The sequence below is a fragment of the Pristis pectinata genome, chromosome 2 (genome assembly GCF_009764475.1).
Source record: "Pristis pectinata isolate sPriPec2 chromosome 2, sPriPec2.1.pri, whole genome shotgun sequence".
Classification (NCBI taxonomy): Eukaryota; Metazoa; Chordata; class Chondrichthyes; order Rhinopristiformes; family Pristidae; genus Pristis; species Pristis pectinata.
The window spans coordinates 104,988,246-105,013,739 of NC_067406.1; the positions used below are offsets into that span (position 1 = coordinate 104,988,246).

General features: G+C 40.0%; 1 protein-coding gene across 2 annotated transcripts in view; it reads left to right on the forward strand.

Annotated features, from left to right (window-relative positions):
• Positions 1-265: 265 nt before the first annotated feature.
• ap1ar (adaptor related protein complex 1 associated regulatory protein) overlaps positions 266-25,494 on the forward strand; it is a 60,100-nt gene continuing 34,871 nt past the window's right edge. For both annotated transcript variants that reach the window (XM_052010449.1, XM_052010448.1), the window contains exons 1-2: positions 266-580; positions 24,093-24,141. In XM_052010449.1, the coding sequence (XP_051866409.1) occupies positions 447-580; positions 24,093-24,141 (183 nt within the window). In that variant the 5' untranslated portion in view covers positions 266-446. The remainder of the gene's footprint in view (positions 581-24,092; positions 24,142-25,494) is intronic.

The window sequence follows — 25,494 nt, forward strand, 5'->3', positions numbered from 1 at the left end:
GAGGAGTAGCAGCCGGTTGCTGCGGCGCCCCGTGCGGCCAGGAGGAGGCGGAGCCGGTTGCTGCGGCGCCCCGTGCGGCCAGGAGGAGGAGTAGCAGCCGGTTGCTGCGGCGCCCCGTGCGGCCAGGAGGAGGCGGAGCCGGTTGCTGCGGCGCCCCGTGCGGCCAGGAGGAGGAGGAGCCGGTTGCTGCAGCGCCCCGTGCGGCCAGGAGGAGGAGGAGGAGAAGGAGGAGGAGGAGGAGCAGCAGTAGGAGGAGGGGGGCGGGGTTACCTACGGAGGCAGCGACGTGACCCGGGCCTGCCGGAAGAAGCTGTGCGAGCCGGTGATGGGCAGATGCGTGTTGGAGTCGTGGGGATTGCGTTGCTGTAGCAGCTGTCTGGCTGCCTGTGGTGCTGACTTTGTTTAATGCTCCGTTGTTGTAATCCCCGGGCGGATGGGCTTGTCCTATGGACCCGGGTTTGCTCTTCTCTTTAGCCCAGTGTCTTGTCGGTGACCGAAGAGTATGTACCATGGGGAACTGCTGGGCTCGGTGCATGAGGTTGTTCAGGAAGGAGGCCAACAGGATCCAGCGGGGTGGAGGGTGAGTCTTTTAATCATTTGTTTCAGGGTGTTGCAAATTCAGCTTTTTGGGTTTTATTCAAGCTTTTCAAAATAAACACGAGGCCAACGTGAGCAGGGTAGCTTAATGGTTAAATTGTTCAGCGCAAGCCCTTTTTAATTTGGTTTATTTTGTAAGACGAAGGGGTGTGTTGTTACTTAAACTACTTGTTTGCAAAATAAAATGTGCTGAAGGTCCTTTTGTGGAGCTGAATCTTTGTCTAGTCATTTGCTGGGAGCAGCGCAGGATTCCCTCCCTTAACCACTCCCCTCGATTAATTAGAGCTCCGTTCTCAATCCACCGTGATGTCACTTTTCACAAAGAACCCGATGATTGAAATGTACGAAAAAAGAAAGTCAAGGAGAATATCTAATATTTAGAATTAATAGTAGAAACGCTTAGAAACAAAATACGTGACCTCATTCACTGGTTATACAAGCTTAATTTAAAATGGGATGTTTTTAATTCTAAAAGTCTTACGCTTTGTGAAGTTGCTATGCAATTTTTTTACATGCTATTTTCAAGAGAACACAACACATTGTAGTTGTTGGTACAGTATAAGGATGAGATGTTTTTCATTGTGTTATATTTGCCGAGCTTTAATATGGTCCATCCTTTTTAAAAGGAAATTGATGACCACTTGCCAAAAAGAAAGTTTGAATTTTGTATCAAGACTGATAGGGAGAAGGTGTACTTGATTTGTTGCTCATAGATAATGGCAATGGTCTGATTGTTTAATTTGACCCTGTTGGATTTGGAAAGATCAGTGTAAATGGACATACTAAATGGATCAGACAGGGCTCTGGAGAGTTGCAAGGTAGCCAGAAGGGAGCTTAAGAATGGACTTAGGAGAGCTAGAAGGGGCCATGAGAAGGCCTTGGCGAGTAGGATTAAGGAAAACCCCAAGGTATTCTACACATATATGAAGAATAGGAGGATGACTAGAGTGAGGGTAGGACTGATCAGGGATTAAAGAGAAAACATATGCCTAGAGTCAGAAGAGGTAGGGGAGGTCCTTAATGAATACTTTGCTTCAGTATTCACTAGTGAGAGAGACCTTGATGCTTTTGAGGATGGCATACAACAGGCTGATATGCTAGAGCATGTCAATGTGAGGAAAGAGATGTGCTGGAACTTACGAAAAATATTAGGATAGATAAGTCACTGGGGCCAGACGGTATATATCCAAGGTTATTACAGGAAGCAAGGGAAGAAATTGCTGCACCTTTGGCGATGATCTTTGCATCCTCACTGGCCACAGGAGTAGTGCCAGATGATTTGAGGGTGGTAAATGTTGTTCCTTTTGTTTAAGAAAGGGAGTAGGGCTGATCCTGAGAATTACAGACCAGTGAGTCTTATTTCACTGGTGGGCTAATTACTGGAGAAGATTCTTAGTCAGGATTTATGGGCATTTGGAAAAGCATAGGCTGATTGGGGACAGTCAGCATGGTTTTGTGAGGTGCAGGTTGTGCCTCATGAGCCTGACTGAATTCTTTCAGGATGTGACAAAGCACATTGATGAAGGCAGAGCAGTGGATATGGTGTACATGGATTTTAGTGAGGCATTTCCTAAGGTTCCTCATGGAAGGCTCATTCAGAAAGTCAGGAAGCATGTGATCCAGGGAAACTTGGCTGTGTGGATTCAGAATTGGCTCACCCATAGAAGGCAAAGGGTGGTTGTAGATGGACTGTATGCTGCCTGGAGGTCGGTGACCAGTGGTGGTGTGCAGGGATCTGTTCTGGGACCCCTGCTCTTTGTGACTTTTATAAATGACTTGGATGAGGATGTGGAAGGGTGGTTAGTAAGTTTGCTGATGACACAAAGCTTGGTGGTGTCGTGGATAGTGTCGAAGTTTGCTGTGGATTACAACAGGACATTGATAGGATGCAAAGCTTGGCTGAGAAGTGGCAGATGGAGTTCAATCTGGAGAAGTGTGAAGTGATACACTTTGGAAGATTGAATTTGAAAGCAGAATACAAGGTTAATGGTAGGACTCTTAGCAGTGTGGAGGAACAGAGGGATCTTGGGGTCCACGTCCATAGATCCCTCAAGGTTGCCACACAGGTCGAAAGGGTTGTTAAGAAGGCATATGGCGTGTTAGCCTTTGTTAGCTGGGGTATTGAGCTCAAGAGCCATGAGGTAATGTTGCAGCTCTATATAACTCTGGTCAGACCACACTTGGAGTATTGTGTTCAGTTCTGGTCGCCTCATTATAGGAAGGATGTGGAAGCTTTATAGATGGTGCAGAGAAGATTTACCAGAATGCTACCTGGATTGGAAAGCATGTCTTATGAGGATAGGTTGAGCGAGCTAGGGCTTTTCTCTTTGGAGAGGAGGAGGATGAGAGGTGGCTGATAGAGGTGTACAAGATGATAAGAGGCATAGATCAAGTGGACAGTCAGAGACTTTTTCCCAGGGCGAAAATGGCTAACACGAGGGGGCATAATTTTAAGGTGATTGGCAGAAGGTAGAAGGGGGATGTCAGAGGTAAGTTTTTTTTACACAGAGAATGGTGGGAGCGTGGAACGCACTGCCGGTAAAAGATTGTGGGGGCAGATACATTAGGGACATTTAAGAGACTCTTAGATAGGCACATGAATGATAGAGAAATGGAGGGCTATATGGGAGGGAAGGGTTAGATAGATCTTAGAGCAGGGTAAAATGTCGACACAACATCGTGGGCCAAAGGGCCTGTACTGTGCTGTAATGTTCTATGTTCTGATATTAATTTGTTTTTTCAGGCCCTTCAATGTCTGCATAGCCACAAAAAGTAGTGTTGCAAAGCTGAGAGTAACCCTAACATGGCATTAAGCAATATTGCACACTTTTCTGGGTGTGTTAATGTTGGTCATCAACATTTGCTCATTTTTGTATAAGATTTTCTTGTTCCTTAGTACTTTCTTCTGAACACTGCACTTGCCCAACTGATAAATTTTGGACATTGTGTAACAACTGTCATCAGTGTGATTTTCTACCCCGTTGGTCTAACAATACATGTAGTTCACTTGCACATTTAGTTCAAGAATTGAGTGTTTCTGAAAAAACACCAGACAATATACCTGTAAGTGGGAGTTCATAGGAATCAGCATATAAAGTGGCATTGAATCAGAAAGTTGCATGTTTTTAAGAAAAAAAATGTAGGAATCAGTGTAGCTGTAGAAGGTGATTAGGATCTCAGGAAATGAGTGCTTGGGGACAAGAACAGGTTTCTAATTTGTATAAATTAGGGAATTAATTCAATTAAGTATAAAGATAATGCATTTAGTGACGATTGGAAAAGCAGTGAACATCATGGATGGAACCAAAAATTTCCAGTTTAATTTATTCATTTATGGAAAAAGGACATTGGCAAAGCTGGCATTTGTTGCCCTTGAGAAGGCAAAGGTGAGTTACCACTTTGAACCACTGCGTTCCATATGACTAAGGTACATCCACATTGTGTGCAGAGTTTTAGGATTTTGACCCAGCAATAATGAAAGATTGGAGGTGCATTTCCAAGTCAGCATAATGTACAACTTGGAAGGGTGTTTGTAGGTGGTGATGTACTGATGTACCTTGGCTTTTTTTGGTGTAGAGTTTGGGAAGATGCTGTTGAGGTAACATTGGAGATTAACTGCAGTCCACTTGGTAGCTGGTACACCGTATAACAATGGGTTCCTTTGTCTTGAGCCTCATCACTATTGTTAGAGCTGCACTCAACAAAGTAAGTGGTGAATATTCCGTCACACTCCCAATTTGAGTTTCTGTGATGGTAGAAAGGCTTTTTATGTCAGGAGGTGAGTCATTTGCTGCAGATTCTCAGCCTCTGACCAGTTGTGTGATGTGCAAACCAATAATGGAACAAAGATCGTCCATAGATATAAAAAAGTTCAGGATTGCAGCCCATATCATCCAAATGTGGAAGCCCTGAAGTTGTTGAAACTCTGTCAGATGTCTGTTGGGGAACCTGGTCCTGGATCCTGCAGGTCATCTGATTTGGTGTACGATCCATGAGCCCATTTATTTCAATAACAATTTTACAACTGCAGGAAAGAAGAATGTTGCATTTTTTAATTACTGGTTCTTAAACTTTGTACTTTTAGTTTTTAATTATTTCACTTTTTGTTTTGGAAAGCTGCTTCTGTTTGTCATGGTAACAAGAGGTAACTAATTTGGCCATTAATCAAGCGGTGCTCAGAACTATTTCAGGGGTTTCTGTTCCTGCCCAGCAGGTGCTGGGAATGAAAGTCAAAATGGTCTTTTACTTGAGATCTCACTGACTGCATTACTGATAGGGAAGCAATTACAAATACTGTGTGTGTTTTCCACAGTTGCTTAGATCACTGGTCATCGACATGCAATGACTCCTGTACTATAATTCTCTTTATCTTCTTGGAAGCCTTGAACACCTAAAGCAGAATGGTGTACAAATAGTATATGGCATCATGTATATCTGGGTTAAAAGATATGGTAAGATACACAGCCAGGCCTCCTTGCAATCCAAGCTCTCCATACCCTCTGCGTACTCTTGTCTATCTATTAACATGAGCAGTTCCGGGACTGTTGGCACCTTCCAAGATATGTATTGAAGAATGAGATCTATAATTCCAACTAGTACAGAAAAACCTTGTTTTTATATAGTATCTAGACACATGGTTGAGATATCCGTATTGCTTACATTTTTGAAGTACAGCCCTATCTCTCCCCCCCCCCCCACCCCCGTTACAGCTGTTCCAGTTATGGAAATTTGCCTACAGAGATACAGAATAAAATTCATTCTTACATAATTGATGGGGGAAAAAATAAACACAATGTGAAAGAAACAACAAATTGTCTATATTTTTTCAACTCGCTTCTTGATGCACACACAGATAGTGGCAGATTTTTTTAAGCACGGTGGTTTCATTTTGCTGTCCAGTAGTGTTTTTTTCCGGCAAGAATTTTCCATATTTGCCCTCAAGATGCCTGAAATGGAGCCAGTAAGTTTAAGTGCAAGTTGTAAACCTAAACAACCATTGTTATTTGTTGTGAGTTATATCATTGAACTATCTATATTTAACAGTGTAGGTCTCCATTCAAGCAGAAGGCTGGAAGGTGAGAAGCATCTGTAGTTGCTTGTGTCTCCAAAGGCAGCTGCTGGCCACTTAAGAGATTGCCTTGTCAGTTTCCAATCTCTTAAGTGCCTCCCCCACTGTGAACCAACAGCTGTGGTACCATCATCATTACTGTTGAGAGAAATGCATCCCATAGGAACACATCTCCACAGATAACATGGGATTCAATGGGAAATAGGGTTTCTCTTTATGGTAAATTGCATTATGGACTGTTTTCTAGCAATGCAACTTCTGCATAACGTAGGGGCTGCTTGTATAATTACTACATTTAGTCAGCCAGTGATGCAGGCAAGTTGCATACATTGTGCGAAGGCAGATGAGGTCTCATTTTAATACCTACATCAGAAAGAGTATCTCAAAGTGCAGCAATCAGTCAGCATTGCCCTGATGCGTCAAGTTTGATTATGCACTCATGTCTGGAGTGGAATTGAATCTGCAGCCCTCTAACTCCAATGAGAGTGTTATCACTAAGTCAAGGTTGCCACCTCAGTAGTTAAATAAGCTGCAGCCAATGGAAATATTCTGTCAATATGCATGTTCATGTACAATTGTTTTCTTAACGGGCACAGTGGATGGGTTACAAGTACAGTTTCGAGGTTTGAGTTTAAAGTACTGCTGCAAAATCAGTAATTCAATTCCAGTGACCCTTACACTTTATTTTAATAGTTTTTAATAAACCTGGAGCATTATATGTGCCTTCAGTAATGTAGTCAGTCAGTTTGTTCGGACAGTTGAAAATACCAGGAGAGTACAAAGTACTTCACGTTTCAAATAGTCTCATTGGCTGTACAAAGGGTTTATTGATCACTATGGGCTATTGCATTATTTTGCACAAAACCATTTGTATTCATGAGTATGTTTTCAATCTAATGAAAATTCCAAGAACAAGAGAGTTCTACTAGACCAAAGGGCAGTAATAAAACAGGTGAAAGCAGTAGGTTCTAAAGGACGGTTGTGAGAAGAGTTTTGGGAAGGCAGTTCTTCAACACAGGGCCTTGGTAGCTGAAGGCATGGGCACAGCTGGTGGATTGATGATGGAGAATGGGCAGGAGGCCAGAACTGAAGGATGTGGGGATCTTGTTATGATAGGGGTCAGAGCTGTGAAGGGGCAAGAGTATGGAGTGGTCTGCGCACATGGATGAGAATTTTTCAACTGGCAAGTTATTGCATTGGGAGCCAATGTAGTTCAATGAGTGCAAGAGTGAACTTGTCCTTTGAGACTTCCTTTTGTACTGGGCAAAAAAATTTCTGCAGAAGTCTAAATAGTAATGACATCACAATTCTATTAATAGGCCAGTATAAATTGCTGGAAACTTTAATCTTGGGTAAATTGTTGGAAATAGTATTGCAGAAAATTATACCAACAAGTCATGTCGGCACAACATTGTGGGCCAAGGAGACTGTACTGTGCTGTAGTGTTCTAATTTTCTAATGAGTAAAATTTGAAATGGAGCCGATGGGATTTTGTCACTATTAGGAGAGACGAAAAAATGGCTTTGGTTCAGACCTGAGAGAGGTGATTCCTTAAATTCAATTGTTTTTATGGAACTCTATTTAAAAGTACTTGAGTGCCTGGACCTCTGTGGTATAGATTTGTATGAAGAAAAGGGAAAAGTGGAGACGTCCTAAATTCTCAATTTGTATTCCGGTTTAACGACAATTGCAGTCTCACTGAGTGGCACCTGGGGAGGTGAGATTATAGAACATGAGCAAAAAAGAATGTAGAACTGGTTTAGTGGTTCAGACCCATTTCCTCTTGCACATGGATCCTGAATTCTTTTCAAATTATAAAGGGAAAGGTGCAATCTGCAACTTGGTCTCGTGTCTCAGATTGATAGTGCTATAAAGATTATTGGTATAGCACCTTTAATGTAATTAAACATCCCAGGTTGCTTGTTGAGCCATTTTGTTTTAATGACATTTACATGATTCTTTGCATGCACACTTTGACTCTATCTCAGGAGCTGCATGCATTATGGAAACTAATTTCTTTCTTTTTCAATCTTTTTATTAATTTTCAAATTAATACAGATTAATACATATAACATCGGTAATTATACACGTAATACAAAGAGATCGGGAGGGCAATCATGACATATAGTCATAAAGAATAAAAAATATATTCTAGGCTCCACAGTTTCTTAGTAAATGAATGTATTACAAAAAAAAAATCAAAAAGAAAAAGATTTATTATATAAAAAAACAAATCAAAAAATTATAAGTAATAAAACGAAACAAACTTTTTAAAAAAAAATTTCAAAAGGGGAAAAAAAACTGGACTGATATTTCTCAATGAAAAAAGAGCATTATTATGTTGTCAACTCTGCCCTTCTAAGTTCAAAGATTATTGAAAAGGGATCTATATCATATGAAAATATTGAATGAATCGACTCCAAACTTCCTCAAATTTACGCGAAGAATCAACAGTGCCACTCTTAATTTTTTTCTAAGTTTAAACTTGATATAGTTTGAGAAAGGAAACTAATTTAAGTGATGGATACAGTATTCAATGAAGAGATCTGTGAAATTGTGCTGCAAGAACAGTTTCTAGAGATTGTTTCAGACAAAAGATTTTGCCGATTGGTGAAGAAGATTAAATAACCTAGCAAATAAGACTCCCATTTTTTGTCCTCGACATCATGAATGAGCAACTGGGAACCTGAGAATGCAGGTAGATAGAATGGCAGTAAAGTTGATGATCTGGGCTGATCAGCTTCTGCTGGTGCAGAGAAACTGATCATTGTGTCTTTGCCAAGTAAGTTTCATGTTTTCACTGATGCAAAATGAAACATAACAACCAATTGGTGTGGGGGGAATAAAAGGCTTCGTAGTGCTATTGCAAGGATGCAAAATCTAGGAATTTATGAGAAACAGAAAGAAGAGGATGTAATTCTTGCACCTGGTAAATATGAGCATGTTCAAGAACAGACCTATGCAGGCTGTTCTGATAATACAACTGCATTATCATGCATAAATGTGAAGACCTTGTGTATTCATTGTTTGTAAAGGATTGAAGTCTCGCCCAAGATGCAGGTTAACTGGGATATTCCTTCTAAAGTAAATTGAAGGAGTTTTGTATCCATGTTAATTGGGGTCAGATGACCTGTTCTGGGCTCAGCACATTGATGCAATCATGAAGAAGGTATATCAGAGCCTCTACTTTCTTAGGAGCTTAAGGAGACTTGGCATGTCACAAAATACTCTAATTTTACAGATGCACTGTTGAAAGTATCCTGACTGGTTGCATCACTGTCTGGTTTGGCAATTCCAATGCACAGGAATGTAAAAGGCTGCAAAGAGTAGTGAATGCAACCTGGTCCATCATGGGTACAGCCCTCCCCACCATTGACAGCATCTACAAGAGGAGCTGCCTCAAGAAGGTGGCATCTATTATCAAGGAACCCTACCATGCCCTCTTCTCGCTGCTACTGTCAGGCAGGAGGTATAAAACCCTGAAGTCCCACATGACCAGATTCAGGGTAAGCTACTTTCCCACAACCATCAGGTTCTTGAACCTACCTGCACAACCCTGAGCCTACCTCAGCAACAGAACACCACCGACCACTTCTTGCACTACCATGGACTTGTCTTTGTTTGTTTTGCACAAAGGTCTTGTGTTTGAACAGTTTTTTCTTTCACTGTATGATATAATTTTATGTATAATTTATATTCTGTGTTGTCTGTACCTATGTGCCTGTGATGCTGCTGTAAGCAAGTTTTTAATTATACTGAACCTTGCTGTACTTGTGCACATGACAATACATTTGACTTGAATAATTGGAATGATTTGGAAATTACACTTAATGGACTAGTTGCAGAAGCACCGGGCTGGAAGGAAAACCTAAACTTGTGATAAATCAGGCCACTCAGCTGCTTTGACTACATTTGCATCCATATTCTCATCCCGGTACATTAAGAGAGCCCTGTTGCTTAGATTCCAAGTACAGCAGAAGTGTGTGCAAAAGCAACAAGTCCTCTTGAGTGTGCCACTTAGTACCCTGCGCTCTTAAGGGAGTCAAGGGTAGTGCTCATCAAACAGGACTGAGAGTGCTGACAGAAAGCTAATGAGAGAGACTAAGGAGCACAAGAATACCGAGCTAGCATCTTTGTTTGATTTGTGTGTATTCCCATGCAAGGTATATGTTATTGATCTCTCGGGGATGCCCACTACAGGACTCAAGTTTACGTTACACCTGTCCATGCCTTGTCTTCCTTTGGAAGAGCCCAAGGCCACATTATTAATCCTGTGGCTCAACCCAGACAGGTGTTTGGCCCAGCAGCAGTTGAATAAATGGAGCAGCTGTTGGTGAGGCCAATCTTAACGGGCTTTGTCAGTTCAGCAAAAACCAGCCAATGAAATCCTGCAGTAAGAAAAGGACTTGCCTTTGCATCTGGTTTAATGAAAGGCTAGTTCCTAAACTTTCCTCAAAATTGGTAAAGAAAAGAAAGGTGGTATTGGTTTTTGGCTTTCTAGGTCACCTCCACTGTAATTTTACTAATTCAGTTCCATAAGTTAATACTGTTAAAGCCAAAATGGCTGAAGATATTGATGGCACAGTAAAAGCATCGATGAATCAATTGAGAGGATCATGAAGATCAAATCTGAGAAAAAGGAGAAAGACAAACCACTTCAGTACTGAAACAAAAACACAAACCCAGGCATTCACTGGATGTGAAAGCCTTGGTGACCTATTGATCATGCTACCATGATTGTCATTTTTTTCTCAATGGTATGAGCTTCTCAGAAAATAGTTAATTTATTTAAAAATTACAATAATTACAGAGAATCCACGTAGTGTCTACTTGTACTAATTTACTCCTTGAATGATGAGATGACCTGAAGTGGTTTATGGAATGTTTCTTCTTAATTGAATGACTTGCATTTGCTCATTGCACAAGTGCAACTTGTGAACATCAACAGCTGGAAAAATGTATATTTTGAAAGAAAGTTTGTGGAATCAACAGTTAATGCCTTGGCCAGAGGAATTAGGGGATTGACAAATAGTGCCAAGACTGAGGAAGTGAATGTGAGTAAGTTAATTAAAGAAAAATACAAGGAAGGAAAGATTATTTAGAGCTTTTTAAAAAAAAAAGTAGCAAAGGAAAGGTAAAACCTCAACTTGTAAAAATGGCATTCAAATCTTGGGCTTCATTTCACTAATTGAGTGAAACTGCACAATTCAAATTATTCACTTTGAAACTCAGAAGCTAATTGCCAGTCTTTAATAATGTTGATATTATTTAAAAAGTTCCTTGAACTATTACAAGACTTTTTGTGACAAGCTTAATGAAGAGTTAATGTTTAAGTGCAGCCACCTTATGACACACGGTGATTAATTGCAAGCTGCAGTTTCTATGCAGCTAGCAGCCAAGGGAAGCAAATCGTCTGGCAGCTTGCGGCAATTCATAAATCATTAAATATGTCTTTCAATGGTTTTCGCATTAATTAATAAATATATGTATCATTTGCCGATTTTGTTTTTTCTTCTCTTCTTCCCCCCCCCCCCCAAAGTTTGTCTGAGATTTAAGTTTTCTGCAGTTAGAAAACAGTTTGTTCATCTAAATAAAAATGTATCTGAGAAGTAATTATCACCTGATATCCAGCTGTGACTGAGGCTCTGATTTGCTTGCAACACAATTATGAAGGGTGAGAAATTAAGAGAGTATTTTTAGCACACACTGAAGGAATTAATCTAGTGTAACCCAGTTCATTATACCTTTCGGCTCAGTTTGTCAGCTAATTGCTTCCTCAGCTAAGCTTTCAGTTATGTCCTCCCTGATCAGTTTTGCATTTGTTCATAAGTTAAGAATATGCAGCTGTACTAATAGATGTATGGGGGCATTCAATTGTAAATTGAAATGGGAATGGCCATTGTGATGGACTTATTCTAGGAATGTTTAACATGTTAATGTCGGTGATTTAGTTCACTGAGTTGTGTTGACCTGTTGGTGAGATTTCGGTATTTTGCAATAAGACTATGACATTTTCTAGATTTGTCACATTGCTAGTTATCCAACTTGGTTATTGCTGTAGCACATATTAAGAGCTATATGAACTGCATAACTAACTGCAGTTTTGCAAATTCTTTTCTTAATTTAAGGTTCTCAGATAGAATTGTTAGGATCTGTTACACCACCAGATTGTACTGAAATTTTTTTCTCACTCCATCCTATGAGAGATGGAGATGTTTCTAATCATAGCAACATAGAAAATTAGCCCTTTGGGCTTGCTCCACCATTCATTGTGACCATGGCTGATCCTCTGGCTCAATATCTTATTCCTGCTCTCTCCTTTGACCTCTTGATGCCTTTGTGTCTGGAAATCTATCTCCTTCTCAAATATACAGTGACTTGGCTTCCATAGCATTCTGTGGTGAAGAATTATGTTGGTTCACTGCCCTCTGAGTGAAGAAATTTCTATTAAACCTGAATATCTTAACATAACACCCTAAGAAACAGAACTGGGAGTAGGCCATTATCCCTCCTTCACCTCCACCACCCCCCCCCCCCCCTCAGTTTGCTCTGCAATGCAATAAAATCATGGCCAATCCAACTTCCCTCCTGCAAAACACTTTCCTGCCCCACTCCAGTAGCACTAAGACTGTGAACCCTGACTGTAGACCCACAGTCAGGATAAACACCATCCCTGTATCCATAATATCAAGCCTTGGCAGGATTTTGTACATTTCAATGATCTCCTCACTCTCTTCAACGGAATCACTTTTTGTGCTATTTTAATTTTCATTCCCAGTAGTTGTCAGTCATAGATTTAATTTTTGTTTGGGGAATTTAACTTGATCATTTTAATGCAGATGGCCCAAGGTTAATTGCACAAAAATTCCAAAGTGTAACATCAAGATGTTGTTAGCTAATCTCTCGTGCTGCTTTTCCAAGCTGCAGAGCACAGGAGTTTTATTTTGCTCTTGTGTGTCAGATTCCTAAAACTGCAAATCAATTAATGGTTGTTCACTACACTGCCTCCAACATTCAAAAATCTTCCTTGTTTATAACTGGATGTGATATTTACCTGCAATGAAACAGGATATCATTCAGTTTAAAATAAAAGTTGGTCTATTTTAAAAATATCTTTTCAGCTTTTCATTTTAGTGAGCCCTGTCGGGAAAATGTCTGCATTCCCAAGCTGGTGGGAATGTGGGAATCTACCTAGCTCTGACTTAATCGCACTTTTGGTAATATTTCATTCTGGTACCTAAACTCAAGTCTACCATCTATTTTCTCTTGTCCTTTATTTTTGAAGCTAAGAATTATTTATATTGCTAAGAACATGAGAATTATTGTAAATAATTTACATCAAGGTGCATGAAGTTCCTGAATCCAACTAAATCAAACACTTAGCTCTGAGTATTGAAAAGCATTAGGGGCATGAAATTGAGGCACAGGAGTCTGCAGGTGCTGGAGATCTGGACCACTGCACAAAGGTACTGGTGGAACTCGGCAGATCAGGCAGCACCTATGGAGAGACCCTTCATCTGGATGATGCCAACAATTAGTGGTAAATCAAAAGCCTGACTTTCCTTTCTATTATGAACAATGGAAGAGAAATTAAGGCATTGTGTGAAAGGGATTGCCAACGAGTGTTTTGTACTACTGGCATTGACCCAGTTGGTCTACCATCATTGACCAATTTCACCACCTTGTACTTTCTGATCATCCCTATATTTACATCAAAAATTAATAGCAAATAGCTGTAACATCACAAAGTCTAAGCTTACACTTTTACTCATTTTGTTTTTCCTCGCATTCTCTGAACAGGTTTCATTTCTTTAATTAGACTGTTTAAAATTAGTTTATCCTTCTGCCCAGCAATATTTCCCTTGGAACTGTTGGGAGAAGCTGCAGCAGTTTATTTTCTGTCTTCTGTGACGTCTTTCAATTTTTATATTTTTATAGATTGTAATTTTAATCCAGAGAATTGCTTTGCAAGTGAATGATTGTTAACTGATGTTTAAAATTCAGTCGGGTGTTGTGAGTGAGATCATTCATTGCCCATCATTAACTGCATTGAGAAGTTATTGTTCAACTAATTGATAGAGTTCCTTTAAGTGATGTGAGTAGCAACTTCCAGGATTTCTGATAAGTGATTCTGAAGGAGCCACACTTTATTATCAATTTGGATGAGAGATGAAGGTGAACCTAGAGAGAATGACAAACCTTTCTGCTTCCATCTTTTCAGAGACAGGCCATAAGGCTAGGAGATGTCATAACTTTTAAACACACAAACTTAATTTTATGCGTAATATAGGTTAGCTGGGACCCTTCATTTTACTGGAATCTAAAAGTAGAATAACGTATGACTGTCTTGAAGAGTTGTTGACTGTAAAAGAAATTTTACTCTCACCATCACCTTCCCCAATCATTGTGGTGATGTGATGGCATGAACTACTCTTTCATTTAGGGTTTTCCCTGGAGGTGGGGAGGGAGATTTTGTTTCCTTTTTCTCCAACAATTTCCTCAGTTCCACACAATTTTTGAAGCAAAAGTGGCATTAATTTTCAGTCTCTATGGAGTTTGTCTTAAGCCAGCGTGTGCTGAATCACAGCTTAATTGGTTGAAGGGAGGTGCTGATTTCACTTGGTATCTTGGCCTAGCTTGACAAAAATCATAGGGCAAATCTTGTGATTATCTCTCACAACAAGCAAGGACATTGTGAGTGGATTACTAAATACGAGTCTAACAACTCTGAATCCACCTCAGCAAAACATTCATACAACTTTTGTTGAACCTCTTACTGCCATGCTTGATATTAAAGCTGCCTAATGTTCAGAACTGCATTTTATTTAAACAATTGTATGAAACGTAGTTGAGGTGCCAGCTATTCATACTGATGTGGTTTGCAATAAATGCAGCCTCTCAAGTAGCCTGCTACCTTGTATATAAAATCATATTAATCACCATGGGCAGTTTTTTCATTATTAGTTTTGTTTGGAAGTAGTAGGTCAGACTACATCAGGTATAACTTAATTAATATATAATTTCCTTATCCCAAACATTGAAATATTTTAATTGGAGAGGAGAACAGTATAGAAGAAAATGTTTCAAGCCATCAAGCCTTCATGAGCTCTCCTGTGCAACCCAGTTATCTCAACAATCACCCCCTTTCCATATCCATACTGTTTTCTTCAAGTATTTACCCAGTTCTCTTGATACTATTGAATATATCCCTCCCAAATCAACCAGACACTCTCATCCTAAACATGTAGCACAAGTTTGTCCTGGTCTCCTCTGGTTATTTTGCAAGTTACCTTAAATCTGTGTCCCCTGATTATCAATCCTTCAGCTATTTAAAAATAGTATCTCATCTTCATGCATGATATATTTGGGCAATAACTTCCAGCTGGGTCACACTTGTCAATTGTATAGATTTAGTTTGATTTTTATACTTTGCCTTTCCTTATAAAATGCAGGATTCTATATCATTTAACTGTTCTGTTCATCTATCCTACTATTCAGTGAAACTTGTGTAGATGCCCTTCACCAGCCACCCCCAGAACATCCCAGTCTGTCTTATTACACCCACATTAAAATTTGCCTAATTAGAATGTATTGTCTCTCTCTCTTCATGCCAAAACTTACTGCTTCATTTTTTTTTGCCATACATTTCATCTGTCATATTCCAGCAGATTGTCTATGTACCCTTGAGGTCTCTTCCTGTCTTCCTCCCAGTCAGTTTACTTTCAAGCTTTGTATCACTCACAGATTTCTAAACAATGCACTGTGCCTCCTTACTCCCCTCCATCCTCCCCACCCCACCCCACCACCCCCCCCTCCCCCCCCCCCCCAGCCAAAGCAATGGTTCCAGTAGTAACTACTGAGGAACTCCATTCCCTACTTCAGTCTGAAAAATAGACATTGGGCAATGTTTTGTGCTTTCAGTCGCAAGGTTCGTTTTGTATCCTTCAGGTTACTGCCTTTTTCATAAGCTTCAGTTTTTCCAACACGCCTAATATGTAATAGTTAATCAAGCATCTTCTGAGAGTCCATATCCAGAACAATTGCATTGCCCATTGCATACCAATTAGCATCATTTGTGACATTGCATTGATTTCTTCTATTCAGAGCTTGGATGAGCAAGGTTAAAATTATACTGATCGGGTGCTTGAAGGATGCCAATAATTAAGATCTATCGCCATCATCAACTGCTTATCAATGTGCTGGATTAATATCTTCACTAAACCCAAATTTGACTCAGCTTTAAGTAATGATGACAAACCAGAATTTTTTATTCTGTGATCAATTTAAGTTGAGAGGTGACAGTACTTCAACAAAATTTCTGACACGACAAGTTTTGATATATCTCATTCTCACAAATTTCAGCCATCCCAGTGGTCAATCCACTGATGATCTGACCATGTATATTTTCTGCTGACTGACCACCCTCCTTGGTGGCTGAAAGGCTATCCTTTAAGGTGGACCTCTCCTGGCTATCATCAGCTGTCTTCGTTCTCTATTTTACGTGACCTTGCAGCGATAGGATTAATTAACCCTTAGCCATAGACCACAAATTTTCCTTGCCCCCTGTTTCTGGCCACAAAAATGCAAGAATTTTTCTCCAACTATTATCTTGTTTACCTTGTGACAACTGAATCTTCATTTTAGTATAATTTCAATAGATCATGGGTCCACAATTAAGTTCACTGCATGTGAGAAAACTACATTGAGTGACTGCATTTTTTTTGTATTTGACCATCGTTTTTCACTTCATTTTATGCCCATGAACCAGTCCATTGTTATAAAGTTAAATGTTTTCATGGCAAGAAGTCTGAGTTTACAAAACCACAGCTTCAAGTCTGGATGTTATTTTAAGGTGTTGACTTGTAAATCTTGACAACCCATCCACGGGTTGAGAGAAGGAAACAGATAATTAAACCTCACAAATACATGTCAGCACTTTCTTTCCTTCAGTTCATAATCTCTTTATTTTCAATATTTATAACAGAGCCCCTTGGTTGCTCACAGCATACAAGGGTATTAAGGTGGCCAATTTTGATGTGCGAAGGCCACAAAATTGCCAACTAAGCCCTTTAACATAGGTGCAACTAAATGTGTGCTTGCTATAGGTTTGGCTGCAGAGCAGTCCTGGTAACACAGCACACCCTCAGTTGAAACCTTTAGTGAGTTAAGTTCATGGAATAATGCACATTATTGTAGGTAATACTTTCCTTAAAGCTGCAAATGTTCACAGGTAGTTGAATTTTTAATTACTGCCTATTCAAAGTTTACCAAAACTCAAATCAACATGACATTTGTATAAATCGCTGCACATAAATGTTTGCAAGAAGGCTCTGTCAAGGAGGGCTGCTTAAATTGTGCTCTGTTATAATTGCCATTCTCTATCAGTGTGACACACCTATGCCTGAGATAATTGTTGCAAAAAATCTGAGAATATAATAAATGGCAGGCAGGCATTGACAGTAACAAACCCATGTACTAATTAACATGCACTAAGTTTAACTTGAGGTTTTAATGAAATATTTGAAACTATAATGTACAGCTATTTTGTGATTGGAATTGATGCTGTTTAGGCAGCTGGTGCTTCACTGCAAGCTTGAAAGGCCCATCACTAATTGACCTACAAACATGTTTAAATTTTTTTAGTTTGATTGTTGGAAATCTATGGCAAATATTTTCTGACTTCTGCTTACCCATTTTCACCTGACAATTAGAGCGGAGGGTACCTCATACATCTGTTGGACAACCCTGCTTTTTGTTTCATGATTTAGACTTGAATATGGAATGCATAATAAAGAAGCTTGCAGATGACAAAAATTGCCCATGTGGTTTACAGGAAGTAGGGTGGAGAGGAGCTATTTCATTGATGCAAGGATCAGGAAACTGGATGAGAATGAAGAATGATTGACAGAAGGACCAAGAGTGTCATGAGCAAAAACACCTTAAGCAGCAAGTGGTCAGGATTTGCAATGCATTGCCAGATAGTAGTTGAGGCATTTTCAATTGTTATTATTAAAAAGGGAGTTGAATAACTATCTGGAAGGGAAGAATTTTCAGGGCCATGGAGAGGGTAGGGAAGTAGAAGTAGCTGGATTGCTCTTTCAAAGAGTTGGTATAGAAATGACAGGCCAAATAACTTTCTGTACAGTAACCACTCTGATTTGGATTTAAAACCCAAGGTGAACCAACTATAACTTGCATTTGGAGCTTGTAAAACAAAAAGCACATGGCACATTCAGGTGGACCAGAGGCTAAGTTTGTGCACATTAGGCTTCTTTAACCTGAGTATTTTTTTCCCCCCAAAGTTCAGGTAGAAAAAGATGGAGTGTAGGTCCTGCACTAAGAACCCAGATTTATTGCTTCTAAGATAGATGGTGTTTCTGAGAGTGCAGCTTTCCCACAGAGGCGTAAGAACAGTGCCTTTTGAGATAAGGGTGATACTTGAAAGTTTCAACCCCTGTAGTACAGCCAAATAATATCTAGCAATTTTGACATGATGCTTTATTAGCATTTCAAAAACTTGAAGATTTAATAACAAATTTAACATTGAGTTATTTAAAAAAAATCAATTCTTGTTCTACTCTGGTATGATCTCTTCTGTTTTCAGTATGCAGGCGAACTCTGTTACAGTTGTTCGGGTTACAGAAATTCACTCTTCAAGGAATTCGCAAATCACCATCCAAAAACTTGAGATGCAGAAAAAAATTCACTCAGGATCTGTATGAAAGAAATTAAATAAATCAACACAAAATTTATCTCTTTTCCAACTCTCATTTCTTGACGCTTGCATAGATAACGCAGCTTTGCATTGAGAAACCTCAATATGGGCCATGTTCTAAGATCGCAACCCCTCTTTTCTCTCCACCACCACCACCACCCCCCCCCCCCTTCCCTGCCCATAACATGCCTGTACCTCTAATTTGTGAGAACAAAGATTTTAACAACTCTGGTCATTGGCATGTGCTAGTTACCTTTTTAATTAATTACAATGTAACTCTCAGTATAAAATGGATACAGGTCACAACATTATTACCTTAGGGTAGCTTTTGAGACTTTTATTATTTATGGTCAAGCATTCATCGCCAGCATTGGGAATGCTGGCAGATGAATTTTGCAGGAGAAATCCATGGAATTATCTTTCATTCCTGACATTAAGCTAGATTGCTTTACTTGTTCTCCTGTGTGTATATATAAAAAACAATTTCCTGGGAAAGTAAGCCACATTCGCCAGGAAATTGCTTACTAACTTCTGCTGGTGTTAAAGTTGGTCAGTGTTGGAAAACTGTAAAAGATCAAAATCTTTAATTGTATCGCTCACTGAACACGGTTATCAGGTTTACTGGTGTTAGTTTCGGGGCAGAGTTCTCTAATGATCCATTCCCAGTTGTGGCAGTTGCCAACATTTAGCTTCATGTGTGTGGTCTCTGTAGCCAGCTCTTAAAGGTGTATACCATATTAAAAGGAATGCTCTTCTAGTTGGTAATGTTGATAATGAATGGATGCATTTGGGGAGTCAATTGGAGAATACTCCCTGGGAGTCAGGAGGACCTTGCCTAACTGGAGAAAAATGGAGCCTAAGAAGATAAGTTATTTGTCCATGAGGCCACAGAGCACCCTCCTCACCCCCATGCTCCTCACTCCCCAGAATTGCAGCAAAGTATTTTTGGCGGAAGATTGCCAGGGAGGTCTGGGTAAGGACCTCCCTGAAAACACCTCTGCCAGCACCTTGGGGAACCTTGGGCCTCCCCTGGTGCTCCTGTGAGCTGAAGAAACAGTAGATGAAGTCTTTTCTCTTTTGAATATGGAGTCTTTGGGACCTCCCTACCACAGCAGACTCTGAGAAGTGGCAGAGATCAAGTGTAGTAGCATGGAAAGATCCTGAGGGTAAGAAGCCGAGAGCAACTGTGATCTTGGCTTTATAGATAAAGCAGACAAGGCACATGAGAAAGTACTTGAGGTCAAAAATCCATTCACGTCTCAGTGAGGACAAAGAATGCAGTTTTGGTTTTGCTACAGTAAATAGCACAATTTCTGGGAAATGAGTTCAAACCTGGCAGTTCTGTACTTGTACAAGAGTTGTGGTTTTGAGACTTGAGGCTGAAACTCTCTGTGAATGAATTTGGCAATTGCACCATTGTTGATATCATTTGGGGGACATTTTCCCCAAGTAAAAGTTGCTAGGGCAACCCAAAATTCTGCTGAAGAAACAGGAGTTGAATTTCTGTATGGATGCTAAGATGCTCAGAAATGTGTGCAGAATTCCATATTCAATTGTGCAAGGAAGTTCTTGACATTGTTGTTATCACTATTATGTCATCTTGTCTTTGACTCCGTATGGTCACCAGATTTGAGCTTGTTCCCCTAATCCCAAATCCTATTGCCGGTTTTAAATCTTGTTCTGGCAGGATGTCTTTTTGCCAATATTTATTTTAAATATTGAGTTTTGGGAAAGTTGAACTTTGTATTTTATCAATTATTCTCCTGAAATTTAAGCTGTACAAGGACATTGCTGAAATATTTTAACAACTGTTCTATTGGTCAGTAAGATACAGTTTTTCCAAAAACAATGTTCCTTTCCTTCTCCAAAGGAAAATCTGAAGCCTGGCTTTAAGCAGTAATAGGAAATGGGATCTGTATTCAATTGTTGCACATAAATGATTTGTTTTTAGAAGTTGAAAGTGCAGCGTTAGCATTTTCAGAGATCTGCAAATTGAGAGAGAGGTCAGAGTGGAGGACTGCATAAAATGTATACAGTTGCGCTTGTGAAGTAGCGCAACATTTACCATTTATTTGCCTAAAGTCTATGGTGATTTAGTTCGGTAGGAATAATGAGGCCATTTGTTCCTTGAGATTTAACCTAAATGAGGTAGAGGAGTATTATCTGGTATCACAACTACATAAGAAATAAACATGGTGATGTAAGTTGATATGGCCATGAAGATATAAATAGAGTATTAAGGTGTGTTAGTAGAAAACATGGTGCATGATACAGGATAGATCCATCTGGTTCATCGGCACTTGCCCAAGGGGTTTGCTTCTATCCCATCAGGTTGTCTGCAGGATTTATCCTCATTCCATGTGGCTGACTTCCTGCTTATGCCTGCTTCACTACCTGCTCCAACTGCCCCGTGAGGTCAGCTCCTGTCTCGTACGGCTGGTGGCTTGCACCCTCCATTCCCATTTCCACACCCCCCCCATCCCCACCCCATCATGCTTGTGTTTCTAACTGTACCACCCACCCTGTGACATTGATACCAGTCTAAGGTTTATACCTGGCCCAAGCTCTGCAGGACTCTGATGCTAACTTACCAATCTTGATTGGTCCAATCAAATGGAAGCCCGTTCTTTGATCAATCAAGAGAAGACTCCAGTCCTGTGAACACACTGCACAGCACATGAGCTGCATCAGAGTCTCCACAGTGCCCTGCTGACTGTTGATTTTTGGCTGGACTCTTCAAATTAATACTCTCTCCCTTTTCTGATTAAGTTGAGTTTAAAGTGCTTTTTAAAAAGAACAAGGATGACATTACGGTATTAGGCAAAGTGGAAAAGAGAAGCAGGTAGAGCAAAGACTACAGGACCAGGCAACATTCCAGCTGTAGTGCTGAAGACTCGTGCTCCAGAAGTAGCTGCAGCTCAAACCAAGGTGTTCCCATGCGATTGCAACACCAGCATCTACCCGACGATATGGAAAATTACCCAGATATGTTTTTAAAAAAAAGATGCATCCAGCTAGCAAATTACTGCCCAATTAGTCAACCTTCCATCAGTGAAGTGATAGAATGAATCAACAGTACCATCAATGACATTTATCCATCGTTAGTCTGCTCTCCAGTGCCCATTTTGGGTTTCAACAGGACCAATAGGCTTTGCCAAAGAGTTGACTTTCATAAGTGAAGTGATGGTGACTGTTCTTGCCATCAAAGCAGCATTTGATCGAATCTGGTATTAAGGAGCCATAGTAAAACTGAAATCAATGGGCATCAAGGGGGAAAAAATTGCAATGGCTGGAGTCCTATTGTGCACAAGGGATCATGGTTCCCATTGCTGGAGTTCAAGCATCCCAGCCCTAGAACATTACTGCAGAAGTTGCTCAATCCAATGCTCTAAACTCCATCTCCAGCTGCTTCATCTAGGATCTTCCTTGCATTCCCATGGGAAGAATTATGGATTTTAATGGACAATCGCACATGTCCAATTCCATTCACAGCTCCTCTGTAAGTGAAGCAGTCCATGCCTACTTATGGCAAAACTCCAGATAGCATTCAGACTTGGGCTAATAAATGGCAAGTAACATTTGCCCGGCACTTGTGTGGTGTGAATGACCATCTCCAACAGCAGAGTAAAGCCACCCTAACCTGACATTTAGGAGTTACGCTGCCAAGTCTCCACCATTAATATCCTGGTGATCACCATTGATTCAGAAACTCAACTTAATCAACAATACTGAGTGGATGCTATAGTGAGTGTTTTGTCTCCTAATACCCCATAACACTTTAACTACAAGGTACAAGTCAGGAGCATGATCGAATATCCTCCACTTGCCCAGATAAGAACAACACGAGGAAATTCTACATCATCCAGGACAAAGCATTGCACTTGTTTGATGTCCACCAGCCATCCTAGACATTCATTCCCTCCGCCAGCTTTACACTGTGGTTGCAAGGTGTAACATGCACCACAGTTACTCGCCCAAACCAATGACCTCTATCCTAAAAAAGACCAAGGTGAACAAAGCAACCCGCAGGTTTCTGCCTATGTTGCACACTGTCCTGATATGGAAATGTATCACTTTTCCTAAATCCTGGAACTCCCTGTCCAATAATAAAGTTCCTTCACAAGGGGTCTGTAGTGGTTCAAGAAGGCAGCCTGTCACCATCTTCGGAAGGATGTTTAGGGATTGGCAATAAGTAGTGGTCCTGATCCAGCAATGCCCACATGTGGAAAAATGAATATTTTGTTCATCTAGGATCTTTCTTGCATCCTAAGGTAAGAATTATGGATTTTACTGGACAATTACACAATATCCAATTCCATTCACAGCTCCCCTGTAAATGAAGCAGTCCATGCCTACTTATGGCAAAACCCCAGATAGCACTCAGACTTTTAGTATATGGAAATATGAATTGTTTATGTTTTATGTCTTGCACTGTACTGCTGCTGCACATTTCATTACATATGTCAGTGATAATAAATCTGATCCTGATATTTTTAAAAAATCTGTGTTGAATTGCTTGTTCCTATGCACTTGATACCACATAATTCCTTTGTGTATGGATAATATATTGAGTAAGGGGCTGCCTCTGATAAGGTGAAACCAGGGTGACCATGGGGATAAGCTACAAACAAAGGTGTCTGGCAAATGAGTAAATGGGAGTAGTTAGAAATTGAATGGTTGGCAGGGAGAGAACTGGGTTTTGTATGGAGACTAACATCAAGGGGAAATTGCATCCATCTTCTGGTGACATTATAGTGTCCCAGCCAAGACAATACTAATGATAATGAATGGTCATTCATCTGTTCCTTCTCCCAGACATTCATCTGTCTGCTCGGGAAATCAGCCAATGTGGCTGGGATCAGCACCTGGGGTGCGTCTGTATACAGCACCATAATGGCAAATATGGAGGAATCTACAGAGCTACTGAGGAAGTTGCTCCATGGAAGGAAATGAAAATGAATGCAGTGAAACCTAAAATTAGACATTATTCCATCTTAATTACACCAAACTTCACAATTTACTCATGCAGTATTACAAATTTGCAGTTTTGAGGAAAAGATAAGATTTGTCTTTCTCTGGGTAAACTGTTTAACAACGGATGAAAACAGTTGTGTAGAAGATCTAACTAATTAACTTGGAGCGCACTGCATTTTATCATCACCTCCCCTTCCCTCCGCTATTTTCTCCATCTCTTTCCTGAACTCCATTTTTTTCACCAGTTTTTAACTAGCCTATCTTCATTACGCTCCTTGAAGTGTTCTGTTTTACATTAAAAGAGCTGTAAAATTGCAAATGATGTTGAAAACGTGATGAAGTGTAAAAACGAAGTGTTGATAGTTTCCTGTCTATTGCCTTCCAATTATTGTGGTAGCTATTGCAAGAAACCTTCAGGTGAATGAGAAAGGATTCAACAACAGCATTTAAAACATGTTAAGATTAAGTATGATTTTTGATTTTACCACCCAACCCATTCAATTTTAGTTTATTGGTAAATATAGAAAACAACTGAAATTGTATTTCTTGTGATTTTCTTGATAGATCAGATATATCAGTCAGACTATAACACGTGCATTCTGCTGCATTTCTAACATCTAGTAAGTGTTGTGATCTTGAAAGCTTTGGCTACGTCCTGTCATTTTGTATCAGTAATTTTTTTTGAGATATCGTAAAGCTTTCGTGTAAAGTTTAACAAAGTATTTTATCCCCCCCCAGATCAAAGTATTTTAGAACAACTGCTGTTGGAGAGCACTTTACCATAGAGGTATGTGAAATGCTGTTTATTACATCACCTGAATTGTATATAGTTCACCTTTCTTGACGAACATGCAGTGACGGATGGCTTAAATACTATTCAAAAATGTTTTTGTTACCGTTGGCATGATCAGTATTGGTGTAGGAGAGGGAATTGTTAGTGAATAATGTCGCTATTTGGGGAAATAAGTATGCCATATCTGTGCTATAAATGTAATATTCAGTTCATTGTCAAGATGCATGTCTGTACCTTTTTTGGCATGCTCTGCTGCACGCATAGAGATGATGCTATGCCTTGGATGAATGGTTGTGGAATATATCCAGTTTCTGGATCAAAGCTTTGATGTGTAATGGTGTAACTTTGTGATTTCCCATGCCACCACCATAAAAACAAAGTACTTTTGTTTAGAGAAAATGTTACTGAATTATCAGAGGAATAACTGTGCAAGATATACAGTCTTCATTTCAGTCTAGCAAGGTTTTTGACCCTATTAGTACAATTGCTGTACTGAATTCTCATTTTTTTTCTAGTTTGTTTTAGATTTAAGACCTTCAGGTTCAGTCAGGAGATTTCTTTTTGCCTCTGGAGGATTTATTTGCAGTTAGAAGACCATAAGACATAGGCTAAATGGCCTCATTCTGCTCCACCATTTGATCATGGCTGATTATTTTTTCAACCCCATTGTCCTGTCTTTACTCCATAACCCTTAACCTCCTTACCAATCAAGAATTCTGCCTTAAATACACCCAATAACTTGGCCTCCACAGCCCTCTGTGGCAATGAATTTACCACCCTCTGGCTGAAGAAATTCCTCCTCAGCTCAGTTTTAAAAGGACATCCCTTTTATTCTGAGGCTGTGCCCTCAGATCCTAGATTCTCCTACTAATGGAAACCATAATTTCCATGTCCACTCTATCCAGACCTTTCAGTATCCAGTAGGTTTCAATGAGATTCTGCTCCCCCCACCCCCCCCCCCCACCCCATTTCTGAACTCCATCGACTACATGCCCAGAGACATCAAATGCTACTTGTATGTTAAACCTTTCGTTCCTGGGATCATTCTTGTGAACCTGCCCTGGACCCTCTCCAGGGCCAATGCACCCGTTCTTAGATACAGGGCTCAAAATTGCTCTCAATGTTCCAAATCTTTGCTTTTTTTATGCCAGTTCTCTCGAAATGAAGGCTAACATTGCACTTGCTGCCTTTACTACTGACCCAACCTGCAAGTTAACCTTGAGGGAGTCCTGAACTAGGACTCCCGAATCCCTTTGCACCTCTGATTTCTGAATTTTCCCCCTATATAGAAAATAGTCTACACCTTGATTCTTCCTACCAAAGTGCATCACCCCACACTTCCTTATG